The sequence below is a fragment of the Anser cygnoides genome, chromosome 9, assembly GCF_040182565.1.
Source record: "Anser cygnoides isolate HZ-2024a breed goose chromosome 9, Taihu_goose_T2T_genome, whole genome shotgun sequence".
Taxonomy (NCBI): Eukaryota; Metazoa; Chordata; class Aves; order Anseriformes; family Anatidae; genus Anser; species Anser cygnoides.
In genome coordinates this window covers 2,617,255-2,631,051 of record NC_089881.1, presented here as the reverse complement: position 1 = coordinate 2,631,051, position 13,797 = coordinate 2,617,255, and the positions used below count along the sequence as shown (strand labels likewise).

The 13,797-nt window shown below is 37.9% G+C and overlaps 2 protein-coding genes across 8 annotated transcripts in view; both read right to left on the bottom strand.

Annotated features, from left to right (window-relative positions):
- The window catches only part of XRN1 (5'-3' exoribonuclease 1), a 44,092-nt gene extending 38,195 nt beyond the window's left edge, over positions 1-5,897 (bottom strand). For 3 of the 6 annotated variants that reach the window (XR_010833482.1, XR_010833483.1, XR_007162964.2), the window contains exons 1-6: positions 5,733-5,897; positions 2,975-3,207; positions 1,562-1,659; positions 1,113-1,222; positions 911-1,021; positions 601-683 (exon numbers count right to left, since the gene is read on the bottom strand). Coding sequence is in view for 3 of the 6 variants with exons in the window: in XM_048062905.2 (XP_047918862.2) it covers positions 601-683; positions 911-1,021; positions 1,113-1,222; positions 1,562-1,659; positions 2,975-3,207; positions 5,733-5,807 (710 nt within the window). In the remaining 3 variants the exon portion in view is untranslated. The remainder of the gene's footprint in view (positions 1-600; positions 684-910; positions 1,022-1,112; positions 1,223-1,561; positions 1,660-2,974; positions 3,208-5,732) is intronic. The other 3 variants (XM_048062903.2, XM_048062904.2, XM_048062905.2) reach the window with 2 other exon arrangements.
- The window catches only part of ATR (ATR serine/threonine kinase), a 43,903-nt gene continuing 33,178 nt past the window's right edge, over positions 3,073-13,797 (bottom strand). Inside the window, exons 41-48 of one of the 2 annotated variants that reach the window (XR_007162963.2) lie at positions 13,537-13,680; positions 12,838-12,988; positions 11,926-12,082; positions 11,611-11,764; positions 10,554-10,705; positions 8,969-9,074; positions 7,335-7,568; positions 3,073-3,207 (exon numbers count right to left, since the gene is read on the bottom strand). Coding sequence is in view for 1 of the 2 variants with exons in the window: in XM_048062902.2 (XP_047918859.2) it covers positions 7,395-7,568; positions 8,969-9,074; positions 10,554-10,705; positions 11,611-11,764; positions 11,926-12,082; positions 12,838-12,988; positions 13,537-13,680 (1,038 nt within the window). In the remaining variant the exon portion in view is untranslated. Of the gene's footprint in view, positions 3,208-6,750; positions 7,569-8,968; positions 9,075-10,553; positions 10,706-11,610; positions 11,765-11,925; positions 12,083-12,837; positions 12,989-13,536; positions 13,681-13,797 lie in introns of those variants that run through there. The other variant, XM_048062902.2, reaches the window with a different exon arrangement.

Here is a 13,797-nt window from a genome sequence, read left to right as displayed (position 1 = left end):
TTTTGGTCTCTCCCACCTTCGCCTTGACCCACTGAATACACGTTTAAGGTTCATCACAGAAGGAACCTACTCACAGCAATATCTACCAAAATTTTTTTTCTATTAGTTCAGAATAGCTCCATGTCCATGCACAATTCTGGAACAGAACACTTGATCCTGACTGATGATAATGCACGAGTCAGTTCAAATGAGCAAATCCAAAATAACAGCAACCAATCAGTCACTTTAGAACAGTTTATTTTAATAATTATCCCAGCCACTTACCTCATAGATAATTGAGTTTTAAAAGAGTTTTTAATAAGAATTACGGAAAAAGCATCAGTATAGCCTGAGCTACCCCATTCAGAATATGACGCAAGAAGCACAATACACCAAAGGGCTAAGGATTTTTTAATTAGCTGCCCTGACAACATATATTTTCCCATGTGAACTAATTAAATCACAATTTAACAAATTAATTTCTCTAAATTCACATATACTCTAACAAATAAACTAAGACTCTATTAATTTACTATGCGATCAACAAAGACTGTTTTAGTTACGCAGTACCTTTTAGATTTCAAGTTATATACATTAAGAGTAAAGTTAAAAGCAGTTCACCTTTGAGATTTTTTACCACCAAATCTGACTTCTTCTCTTAAGAGCGCAAAGTGTGCCTCATGACTTGTTAATCCCAGCATAATCTATTACAAAGAGATATTAGAAAGGTCTTATTTCATTTTTTAAAACTTTTACACAAGATTTGAACAATATAAATAAATTTTGCTGCTCTGTTTCATTACAAATTCAAAACTTTGTACGAATACGAAGTTACATGCTTGCTGAATAACAGTTTGGAACACTGTGCTTACAAACCACAGACATACATACTTTGAAAACTTCTGTTGTTTATTATTTTAAAATCACATACCAAATCAGCATCTAAGCCGTAGAGACAGTGTCTTGTGTTTGGATCATGATGGGGCTTTGCTTTTTCTGATCTGATGAACTCCATAATTTTATGCTCTCCTTCCCCTGGAGTCTGCATGGAGAAAATACATAAATAAATAAATAAATAAATATTTGTTTCAATTAAATTGTTATTTTGAAGAAAAATAAGAAAATGCAATAACCTCATGGCCTGATAAGTAGACTGTTACTCCTTGCCAGGATTTGTCTGTAGAAATTTTCATATTGACGAAATATTTAAGATGTTCATGCAATCTGGCCATGAATTCAGTTCCTGAAAACAGAAACCCGAGTTAAACACAAAGCTTTTAATTAATCATTAAAAATTACATTTACATATATCAAGTATTTATAATAACAGATACAGATTCTGTAATAGAAAAAGGGTACAACTGTTTTTTTAGAGGTTTCATTTTTTTTTCCATACCTGCTTAAAAAATCCCTAGAACAAGACAGTAAATCAACCATATTAAAAGTTATTCAGACTTCCTGTAATTTCAAAAGAAAAGGCTTATAGATAGGAAAATATTATCAAAATATAGGTTTAAAAAAATTTAAACACATTTAATGTTAAATTTAAACATTAATTTAAATAATTAACAAACTATCTTACCTGGTGTAATACAGTTGGAGTCAAATCTGGCTTCAGTAGGTAGAGTTTCTCCCTTTTCTAATGCCTTTTTTATTTTGTCCTCTGCCTCTTTTGCTGATCTGAAACAAAATAGGGGTGGGAATAAGGGGTAGAGAAGGAATTACCATAACATCTTTCTGATGAAATATGTATTAGTTTTTAAAAAATATTAAAAAAAAAAAAAAGAGGGAGAGACACTTAACTCCTGAACAGAGCTTGAACTTGTTCTGATAGAACTACATGACTTACAAATAGCATTTTTACCCAGTAATGATAATAATCTGTCATTACTCAGATAAAATTAATGTTTAGATTACCAAGAAGGTAACTGAATAACTCATCCCAAGGAAAGTAAATTAACATTGAAACAAAGGTAATTCTTGGGATCTAAACACCTGAAAATGCTATCCCAGAACAGCAATGAGCAAAGTAGCAGGTCTGGAGTACCACAAGGGGGAGGGAGGTGTGAACTAACAACTTATTACCACTAATGGAGAAAAGTAAAATCACCCCAGTATTCTTGGTCAAGTATTCTATACACACTTCTAAAACAGAAAAAGAGAAAACAATATCTTGGAATGGTTTAATAGATTCTTCTCCCATACAATTTAAAGACTTTACTTGTTCTCTCAATTCTGCTCCCCCCCCCCTTTTTTTAATTCAGAACTCTAGAATTTCTTAATCTCTTCCTCCTCCCATCTTCTTTTTTCCTTAAAAACAAATAAACAAACAACAAAATACCCTCTCTAGCTTGAAAGTATTCTCTCTTGTCCCTTTCCTCCTCATGTGTTTGTCCCATTTCACTCAGTATCCCTGTATTTCTTTCCTCCTGTCAGTCTCCAAACAACTTTCACATGTCCCAAAACATTAAATATTAAATTGTTAACACTGTAAAATTTACTTGCAGCTGTACATTTGAGCTTGCTTGATAACAAGTATCAGCAGAAACCAGAGTTTTTTAGTTCCCAAACTTCTCCTCTACGACTGGCAAAGAACAACCCATTATAGTTACCCAAAAGGCCTCTCTAGAAATAGCATTCACAAAGAGCAAAGACTCTCATAAGTTATCAACCAACTGCAGACATCCTCATGAACGCCAGTGCAGATTTATTCCATTGAAAATTTCATATTAAAAAAAAAGTCTCCATTCTCCCCCACCCAAGCTTTGCACACACAGAGGAAAATCTGAGTAACTAACACGCTTTCCTTTCTGGAATGCTGATTGTACATATTAACATTTTACAAGCAGCTACCTTCACTTAACTAAAAATTAAAGCCACCGTCAAAGGCACAACTACTCACAATATATTTTATTTTTCATGGCATACGTTTAAGTAAATATTTTTAGGTAAATGTTTATTATCCTGAAGACGGAGGAAGAACAAATATTCTCACCGAAAACGTCTCCCACGCTGCTGATTCATTTTTGCTCTTGGAGCTACACCATCAACTGCCATGAAGAAAACCTTCCTTGGCTTAATAATGCGAAACAGTACTTCCAAATAGTGAAAAATATCAGCAAAAATCTTATCTTCTGAGATTCTGAAGTGAACATCATCATCATTTGGATGTGAACACTGATGTATAATGCCATTCATGTCCAGGTATAAGTTGTCAAATTCTGGAATCTAAGCAAGCCATAGTTAGTACCCGGTTGGGAATAGCTGAAGGAACGCAGTCACTGCGCAACGCATGGCTGAGAATAACAAACTCTGGAAATGAACTGAGGTGGCAAGGCTTTCCCAGAACCTATGTACACCAACGTGCTAAGAGTATCTTGACTGGTTACAGGCTTCTCTGCACTTTCATTCCATTATTAGGATTTTCCCAGTGAACAGATTCATATCCCATCCCGAACATTTTTGGCCCAGCAAAGGGAACACAATTCTAGAGATAGCTATGTTCTACATTGTATGAGGAGAAAAAATAACTGATTCGATTTTGTATAGCTGCGCTACAAAAACAATAAAAACTACACAACTGAGGATGCAGTTTCCAATATTATTTCAAAAGCAGAATCAGCCTTAGGGCTCTCTTAGTCAACCAGTTCCTAACATGACCACTCCATGCTGCCTACTTAGCTACGATAATCGCTGTCTGTGAGTCTGGAGAACAGTAATTATCACCAAAAGCAGTAGTTATCAACAATATCATCAACTTCTTTGTCACGAATTCCAAACTTCTTGTTTCCTGTTTGCCTAAGTCTCAGTTCTAGGGAGTTCTGTCCTGGCTTCATCAAATAGCCTTCTTTGGAGCAGCTCAACTTCACAAGCAACATTTAGAGCAACAAACAATGTCTGGCACAAAGGGGCCGTTATCTATCTTTTTGTTGCCAAAAAGAACCAAACAAGCACAAGAGCAGTTTGCAATAAACAAATTGACTCTTTAATCTACCAGTATGACTGCTCATAAAAATTTTCCTATCATTACAACCGGAAAAAGTTACTGCTAACTTTCTGTGGTAATCGGTTGTACTGCTGCTGACATAACTTTACTTAAGTTTGGAAAGGCGTATCATTGGACTTGTATTTATCACCCACATATAAGAGAAACTTGAGTTTGCATCAGAACTTGGGAAGGAAGAGATGGACCAAGGGGCAGGACTGGAAGGACCTCCAGCCACCAGCAATAACTACTCTTTTGTTGTGCTCAGTGATCCTTGGTATCGTTCAACTCAGTAGCCACACTGCTCTCAGCTTGCTCAAAACTCAACTCATCAACACAGGCACCACCTTTAAAGAGGAACTGAACGGGGCATTACACAGGCAGCATCATAAAGAGAGAAAAACTAAAACAAGATGTTGTGCTTTTGTATGGAAGCAACATATATATATATATATACACACACACGTGTATGTATGAAAAACAGATGATCTAAGAAGCACAGACATAATACAATTTAAAAGTAATTATATGTGTTACACAGAAATTGCCTTCTATTATTCTGTGTAGTTTTTCTGTAATAGCAAACAGGAACAAAAAAAAAAAGACATAGCTTAGACAAGCAGCCTACATTGGGAAAAATTCTTATCAATGTAGACACATGAGGCTGACATCATAGTTCAGTCAGCACTCCTGCTTACAAATGGTAATAAACAGGACATCAGATATATGTTAGCAAAAATTACCATCTGATTCTGTTTGGCCAGAGCAGGAGCTAGTTGAAAGCAAACTTTCAGAGCACTGAAAGACCTGAAACAGCAGTCATCTGCCAGAATGGCTGCGGACAGCCACCATCCTGGTATCTCAAAACACCAAAATACACAGCTTCTGAAATAGTAGATGACAGGCTTCACTGTCTTTTACACAAAATGTATTAGCGAACACATTTGAAACAGTTTGAAATCCTAACCTAGATGATAGTATGTGTCAGGTAATACATTTGAGAGGTCTGGTAAAGATGAAAAAGAACGTAGATACATGTTTCTATCCAAGTTTCATGTCACAAACAGCCTAGCCATTTTTTCCCGTCTTTTATAAACAGCAAGTAACCCACACAAGCAAGTTACATCATCCAGTCTCCAGAAAGCCTAGCTACAGAGTGACAGCACTGGCATACTCAAGGCTGAGTTGTGCTTTCGTTTCTTAACAGCTCTGACAGGCTTTCAGGACGCAGGAGGGGCGCCACCCCTAGGGCTATTCCCCTGGTTTGGGCAGGCACCTGCAGACTCCTCAGCCGCCACAGCTCCCAAATTTACACGCATTTTCAGTCAGCAGCCCTGGCTTTCACCAACGCAGCTGTAAGGCTAACGCAGTACGGCTGCCTTACTACAACACCGGGGGTCGTGAAGCAGCGTAACGAAATCCAACACGGCTGACAGACACACACGGGCCGTGAGGGCTCCGTCAGCCCTCCGCGGGAGAAGGACGGGACAAACGGCCGGCTCCGGACCGCTCGGGCCGGCACCACCGACGGGTCGCTCCGAGGCCGTGCCGCTCCCAGGCCCCACCTGCCCGGGGGGTTCCTAGCGCCCTCCAGCCACCCTCCGCTCGGCCCGGCCCGCCGAGCCCCAGCGGAGCACAGGGCGGCGCTGGGGCCCTGCCGGCGGCCCAGCACCCTTGGGTGCCGCTGAAGCACCCCCAGGCGCGCGCCGTGCCCGCCTCGCCGCCCGGCCCCAGCCCCGGCCCCGGCGCGCCGCGTGCCCCGCCTCACCTGGTGCTCCTTCAGCACCTGGCTGAGGCACGGGTACCGCTCCGAGACCCAGCGGTAGAACTTGGGGACGCCCATGGCCCCCGCGCCCCGCGCCCCAACGCGCCCCGGCCCCGCTCCGCTTCCTTCCGGCGCGCCGCGCTGACAGCCCGCCCGCCCGCGCCATAGAGCGCCGCGCAGAGCGCCCCGCGGCGACCATAGAGTGCGCCGGGCAGAGCGGCCCCGCGTGACGTCAGGGCTGAGGGCGGGAGGCGGGCGGGGCCGCGGCCCCCCCAGGAGCAGGGGGGTGCTGGCAGTGCCTTTCCCTTCCCCCCGACACAGACCAGGCGCGGGGGGCTGAGCCGTGACAGGCAGCCCAAGGGGGCGCCACCGCTCCTGCGGGGAATGTGTTTGGCTTCCTGAGGCCAGAACAGGTCCCGTTCTACACCTGTCAGATCTCCAGAGAAACAAACTAACCCAGCATAAAAAACATCATTCAACTGTATTTTCCTAACTACCTGGAGTTCAGCTGAAATAAAAATGACCGCTGGAGCCTAGGAACACAGCATCGCTGTGACCAAAAGGAACAATGCTGTTTGTCTCAAAACAGCAAAACCACAAAGCAGCACACTAACTTTCTAATGCTAAAACAGAGCCTCATCTTTCTTATTATTCCCCTTCCATCACTACAATGTGGAGGCATAGAGAGTCAAGCAATACTGTACAGGAGTAGCATATGCCTTCTGACCATATGTACCTAGTATACTCTTGTCCACGTTAAAACGCTTTTTCTGAAATGGAATCTGAAAAAAAAATCACTGGTTATAGCTGCACTTTTCCAAGGGGATTATGCAGAGCAAAAAGCTCTTGTCCAGAACTCTCAGGAGCCTGAATGTGTTTTGCAACCACAGCTCCTAGATCCTGCCTGTTGCACTAGTGTCACAGCCATGGCACCAGCATCTTCCAACTCACCTCTTACTACCATTTCATTCAGGAGGGCTTGTTAGCACAGTAGGCAAGGGCTAACAAGAAAATCTCAGAATACAGTAACAATTCATGAGTTTATTCATGATAGGTCTTGAGATCCTAAATATCCCCCCTCCCTCCCGAAGACATCGGGCCACTTTTCAGACTTTAAGGCCACGTGGAAGAAAGTCAAAAGGAAACCAAAAATCAAGTTGTACTGCTGAACAGAAACAGACTTCTGAACTCTGAGTAAAAAAAGGTGAAAGCACACCTTTATATCATATCAGTATAAAATGTAATGTCAGATTTTCTAATCTACAAATGAACTAATGAGGAAATCTTCATAAAAATATACAGTATTTTAAAATTAGCGTGCATCTCTTCAAAACTGAAAATATATTCAGAGCACATAAGAACCTAAGAAACTTGCAGACTCATATAGTCCATTTAGCTGCTCATATGTACTACATTGTATATGTACAAAAAATATAAATTGTAACATCTGACACATCTGCAAGCATATTCACAACATGCTTGCAAACGTGTTGTATATTTTATGTAGATTTCATATGTAGATCATAGATCATTTATGTAGATCATAAGACTGTGCCACTGCTTACAATCAAAAAACAAAAGTAACCAGTTATCACTGAGTAATACCTTCTGAAGAATATTACAACTTCATAAATTGTGATGGCATCTTTCCCAAATGAACAAATTTCACATATATGGAGCCCAGCCCATATACATTTGGCAGAGCAGATTGTCATCACTTGCTTCTTGAATAAGGTAATGAACATGCCCTTCAATAGATAAGGGTAATCCTTTTATTCTGTTCCTCGTCTTAATAACACCCTGTAGCCGTTGTTCTATATCAAGGACATGGGTTTTGGCCTAGAAACAAAGAAAAGGAAAAATAACTGAATATTGTTATTTTCCATGGACTTCCACATCTTAAAATAAAACGTCATTATTAGGATGTGTTCAAAATCTGTGTGTTAATTTAATACAAAACTCAAACGTCTACACCAGTTAAAGGATAATTACTGTTTTAAAATCATTCTCTAAAATAGATTATTGGTCAAGTTACAGCCACTGTCCTAAATTTTACAAATAAAGTTTGCCAGAGAAAATTGAAAAAGCTATGCAAAAGTACTTGAAAATGTTACTATGTTTTATTTCATACAATTCCTTTCAAACAAATGCAAATTTCTTTAAAAAAAAAAAAGCCTTTTTTATTTTTGTTTTAAAATTCTGGATAAAATTAAGGACACCTAGCCTTCAGGCCAAAATTATGAGCAACTGAAAATGAAGTCTCATAACAGGTTGTGTTGAACAACTCAAAATGAACTGTTTTGAGGCCCACTTTGAGTAGCTAGTTCATACCAATTATACTCAAATTTTCTTTTAAAGCTCAAGTACAATATTGCCATCTATCCAGAAAAACAATTAACATACATAACTATGTGGGTGGTCCTGTAACTAAATGAAAGGGTCTGTAGAAACAGCTTTGTTGGTAATTATTTGAAGACAAGGAGATTTTATGTGCTCAAGTGAAGCTCAGGAATATAGCTTCAGTACGGTATTTTGTTTTTGTCTTAGTTGCCCTGTTTGTCAGTGCTTCATATGTTTCATCTGCTATTACACATTCAGTCTTTTAAAATATTCATTTTAAAACCAAAAAAATCAGACAAATCAGAGATTTTACACAAAGGAAAGAGAATAAATACTACAGCTTGTGCAATCTATAGTTTGGATAAATAATACAGTATTTAGCAGCAACTACGAAAGAAACAGTAAATATTAATATTTTCCAAGTACTCCTTGATATACAACAAGGCACTTATTTATTCAATAATAAATGTCCACTCATGAAAAGCACCAAGTATGCCTGGAAAGGACATCTGGAGTCCCTTCCAAGTGTTACCATCACTGTTACTCTGGACAACTGTACAACAGTTTTACAGAAAGGAAAAGCAGGAGCCTTTCCTATTCTGTTTTCTGTTGTTGTCATCCAAGATTTGGTAATACTAATGACAGAATTATGGATTCTATTTTGCTTGATTCTTTAGCAGATAAATGATATTTTCTATCAATAAAAATAATATTTATCCTTAAAAAGGATATAAAGAGACTACCATTGAGATAATCCAGAGGAAACAACCAGAGTAATTTTCAAATCAAGGAAACAGAAAAATAAGGAAATTAAGATTTCAATTAGAAAATATGCAACTTGCAACCATAATGGACATGTGACATTTGAATACCTTAAGCTATGCTTGTTTTGAACTAACCTTTTCATTGACAACTTCTCCAGTTTCGTTCACCTGTGCTTTTGTGTTCCCTTTAACAGGCTTACTCCACTCCACAAGAGGATCATGGAGAAAAGTCTTTAAGACACTAAATAAATGCATTAAATAAATAAAAAAAAGGATAAGATACACATTCCCTCTAATTGATTTTGACCAACACATACAGTTTTCAAAACAAGATTTTTTACATCTGCAAAACCAAAATATTGCTCTTTGCCTTTTGACTTCCATATTCTGAAATGAGGGGGAAAAAAAAGCTTTAACATGAAAAGCAGGCATCTTTTTCCTTTTCATCTCTCTCCATGTCACTGCTATTAGTAATTTCATAAATACAAATGTTGTGACTTTGAAACAAAATAGTTTGTTATCATGTATTTTATCAAATGATCTGTATTAGTCTTCACCAAGTTCTGTAACTAAAATACTAGATAGGCAAGATATTCCTAAGACAGTAAAAAAATGCTTTCATTATCTAGTCTTTGTAGATCTTTAACTACTCTTCTGTTTGAACTTTTTATTTAAAGATGTGTGTCTTAGATCTTTTCTCCCCCCTTAAGACTTAAAAATCTCTGAGGGTGAGCAATTTATTCATTGTTTTTGCCTTAAGAGAAAGCTATCAGGTATACAGTAATATATTAAGACCTGCATCAAAAAACTTCAACTTGTCATTTTATGCAAGTATTTGAATGATTCAAGTTTTCCTATGCAGTTTTGTTTTCTTGTGAAATTAACCAGACCAAAGCAATTCTGCTGTGGACCTGAGTTCTTTCTGGAGTTCAGAGCACCAGCTGAAGTTACTGTGGTTCACAGCCACTCATTGGTTGCAAATTAACTGCCTTTCCCAACATTTCTATGAAGATAACTGCCCCTTTACTTTTGATGAAATATTTCATAAGCCACTATCACTTGCAACCTACTTATGTAGTCCTAAATGACTTCCTGAAATGAACTAGAAAGGACTGACCCTTTGTCGGCTGAAACATGGAAACAGTAAACCTTGTCAAAGAGATAATATGATCTTCACAGGTGATCAAAGCAGTTGTGACAATTCACTTGGGGACTTGCAAGCTCCATTTTTGCTGTTCCATCAGATATCAGAAAAGACCTCTGACTATATTCTAAAATTTATTCCCACTGTACAATTGAAAAACATTGCATGATCTCTAAATAATGAATGCAGAAAAGTGGTTTGAAATTATTAGACAAGATTGGTACCTAAGCCAAATATTAGAACATTGATCACTTTGAGTATCTCCTGGGATCTGAAATATCCAGGATAAAAATGCATTTAACTCAGGAAGAACCAAGAAAACTACATGATAAATGAAAAAACGCAACTTTAGGAACGTGTACTAATTTTTAATATACAAGCATTATCTAGTTGTAGTAGTAACAAAGCACTGAGTCTGAAGTTAGTGCTGAATATTTCTATTAGTTTATATTGAACTGCATGTCATAGTAAGACTGAGCTGCATGACAGCCATATGCTGCAACTAGCAGTTACTGTTTTAGATGTTTAGACTACAGAGAGCTTTTTCAGAGTTTATGGCAAAAGCAATTGCCGTACCTCATTAAAGGCTCCCTTTGATCACGCATAAGCCTCATTGTGACTTCACAAGCTCTTCGGAAGAGACCTTCTGTTCCCATTGGACCCATTCCATTAACCATGTTATGAGTGAGACGAAAAGGAACAATCTCAGGAACTTCAAAAGTTTCTCCCTTTACGTTGATACAAAAAAAAGGTTATGCCATATGCATTTTAAAGAGTAGTAAAATAAAGGTAACATTTGTGTTGTTCTAAGTTTTCTTTCCCCTGTCATTGCCTGTGGCAGATTCCTAGGTGAGAAGACATGTTTGGTCAGATCACAGCCCCCCTTCCTATCTGTTAAAAGCAAATTACCATGAATAAAGGATAACCATGTCCAAATAACTTTTTTTCCTGCCTTAATACACGGATATATGTTCTAAATATATAATACAGATCTGTAGTCTGATGCAAAATGCTAACTTTTAGAATTTACAGGTTTGCTTAAAACTATTTCCTTTTTTTTTTTTTTCCTTTTAATTAAGGGCTATGTAGGACAACTTACTCTTACTGAAAAGGAAGCAGGAGCAATTACTATCTCTACCTCATTTATCTGTATTAAAAATGGCAGATGTACCACACTAAAAGCATATTTTGGCAGAAATACCAAATCTCCATAACCCACTCAGGCCACAATTTTCTTGTTTATTTTTACAGAACCATAGGAATTTTTTTTGCTGAGTGTTAGAAACACAAGAACTTCACAGCAATAGAACTCTGCATGTAATAATTACAGCTTTGCTCAAAAAGTGGCAGTGGAGAGAGGAGAGTCACAAAATAAGAGCACTAAGATTTGGGCTACTTCAGTGTATCCATAGGCTCATCTGATATTGGCATAATCAAGAAGCTGGCTTTCATTAGTGCAGTACACAAAACAATCACACATTCTTTACATGTCCCATACTTTTTGTTGGGTATAAATATGAAAAAGTGAGAGACAGAACACAACAGATATGTTAAAATAAAACAAGATACTAGGAACTTATAACTTACATGCATGTAAAATAAAAACCAAATTCAGTAAGGGGGCATTTCTCACCTTATTGAAAAGACAGTTGAAATCCACATGCACGCATTCACCAGTCAAGGAATCAAAGAGGATGTTTTCACCATGACGGTCTCCTAGACCAAGTATGTAACCTACCATTGACATGACTGCAACAGAACGACAATAGGCTGACCTACTATTGTACCTGTGGGAGTAAGAATCAGATATATAAGTCTAAATCACCTCTTATCTGTCTTTATTCAACAGTATCGTTGATTCAACAGTATGTTTATCTTTATCCAACAGTAAGTTTAGAGAAATAGATAAAGTAGATGACCTTGAGCTAGCCCAATCTCAGTCACTCACCACGAAGTAGGATCAGGGAATGTCCTAAGAAACCATTCATGAAAGACAGGAGGATGCCGGGGCAGGAGGACTTCTTTGAACATTTTCAGCTTTTCAGACAAAGGTGCTGACTTTGGAAGCATATGCTGACGTAGTTCCTTTCCAGTCATATAGATACCTGTAAGAGACTTCCTCAATTAGGCAAAATAAATCCCCAAATGTAAAGCCTCATATGTACTATTACAATATGATATTTAAGATAAGATAAACATCTCCTTAACACCGAATTAAATGAATAAATGGAAAATAACCCATAGAACATGCTGTTGTCAGGGTGCTGGAAAGTAAATAAAAAAACATCATGTTAACTGAAACAGCAGACCAAGTACATCAACCCCTCGCACAAACAGAACAGAAGTGAAAAACAATTGATCGAATCAAAAGTCCACAGCCTTTTCTATTATTCAGTGCTGCACATTTTTTTTCTTATAGAATGATATGAATCATTTCAGCAGCAGTACCAGCAGCAAGGGAATGTATTAAGATGATTATGTTATCAGTTCTCTCATTAGCAAGTTGTTTACTGCAAGCAACAATTCTCTTCCATTTAAGAGTAAAGGTATACCACACACATGAATTATCCTATATTGCAGATAATTAAAGTTACATGATTGAATCTTCCTAGAATTTAGTCTGCTTCCTTGCCGTTTGTATAATTTACTAACAAGGCTACAAATCCTTTAAAAATAAACAAAACACAACACCTAAAAATCACAGAATGGTTTAGGTTGGAAGGGACCTCTGGAGGTCATCCTGTCCAACCCTCATGCTCAAGCAGGGCCACCTACAGCAGGTTACCCAGGACCATGTCCAGGCTTTAACATCCTTCTCTTTCTCTGTTCTCCCATATATCCCCCCCTCCATATATATTACCTTTCTCCTTATAAAGTTTTATCAGAATATTTCTTAAGCCAGCGGTATTGTTCACCCATTCAATTATGCCACATTCATCATTTAATGGAATAACTGCATAGGTTCGAATATGGAGTTCTCGCCTACGTGACTCTGCATCTTTTCTTAAGCACTATTGACAAAAAAGTAGACATCAGATTAACAGGTAACATAGGATGAAAGTGTATTAATAACAAATGATTCTATTCATACTTGTTTTCTAATCAGATGATCTAGAATTCAAAATTCTGAGCTTCACTGTCTGCAGCAGATTAAATACAAGTAAAATGCTCATCTGTTTTCCATAGTAACTTAAGGTGAGAATTTTAGGAATATTAGAAAATTCTGAACAGGAAATGTGAAACACAACAGCAGGAAAGTCATTTACTGTAAATAGATTTCCTGCATATTACTGCTGGAAGAAGCAATGATTTCGGTAAAATGTTATACTTTTTTATTGTTTTCAAAAGTCTGTAAAGAGTTACACATTATCAATTGCTATTGATTTCAGATGAAATAAAATATTTTGTGACAGTTTACATTTTCCTCCAGTAATATTTAACTTAAGATTAGCTGCTAAGTTCCCTTCCCCTCCCCCCCCCCCTTTATTTTCCTTCTTTATTATTAGACAGTTCAGCATTATATTTTGGTCAGTAAGCACAATGTATCTGATTGTCTAACCTTATTAATAAGTGAATTGAATTCCATGAGCCGACAGTCTTTTCTTAGATCGTCTTTTGGTTTACACATCATAATATAAGATTTCCCATCTGAACCTTTTAAGCTGATCTTTTTTGGCTTTTGAAGTGAAGCGAGAATTTCCACCTAAGGAAAAAAAATTAATGGTTTATTAACACCTGTATCAGATTACACAAAATAAAACATCTACCTTTAACTGACCAATTTAAGCAGCCACATTAGCACTTCCACGGTGCTACAGGA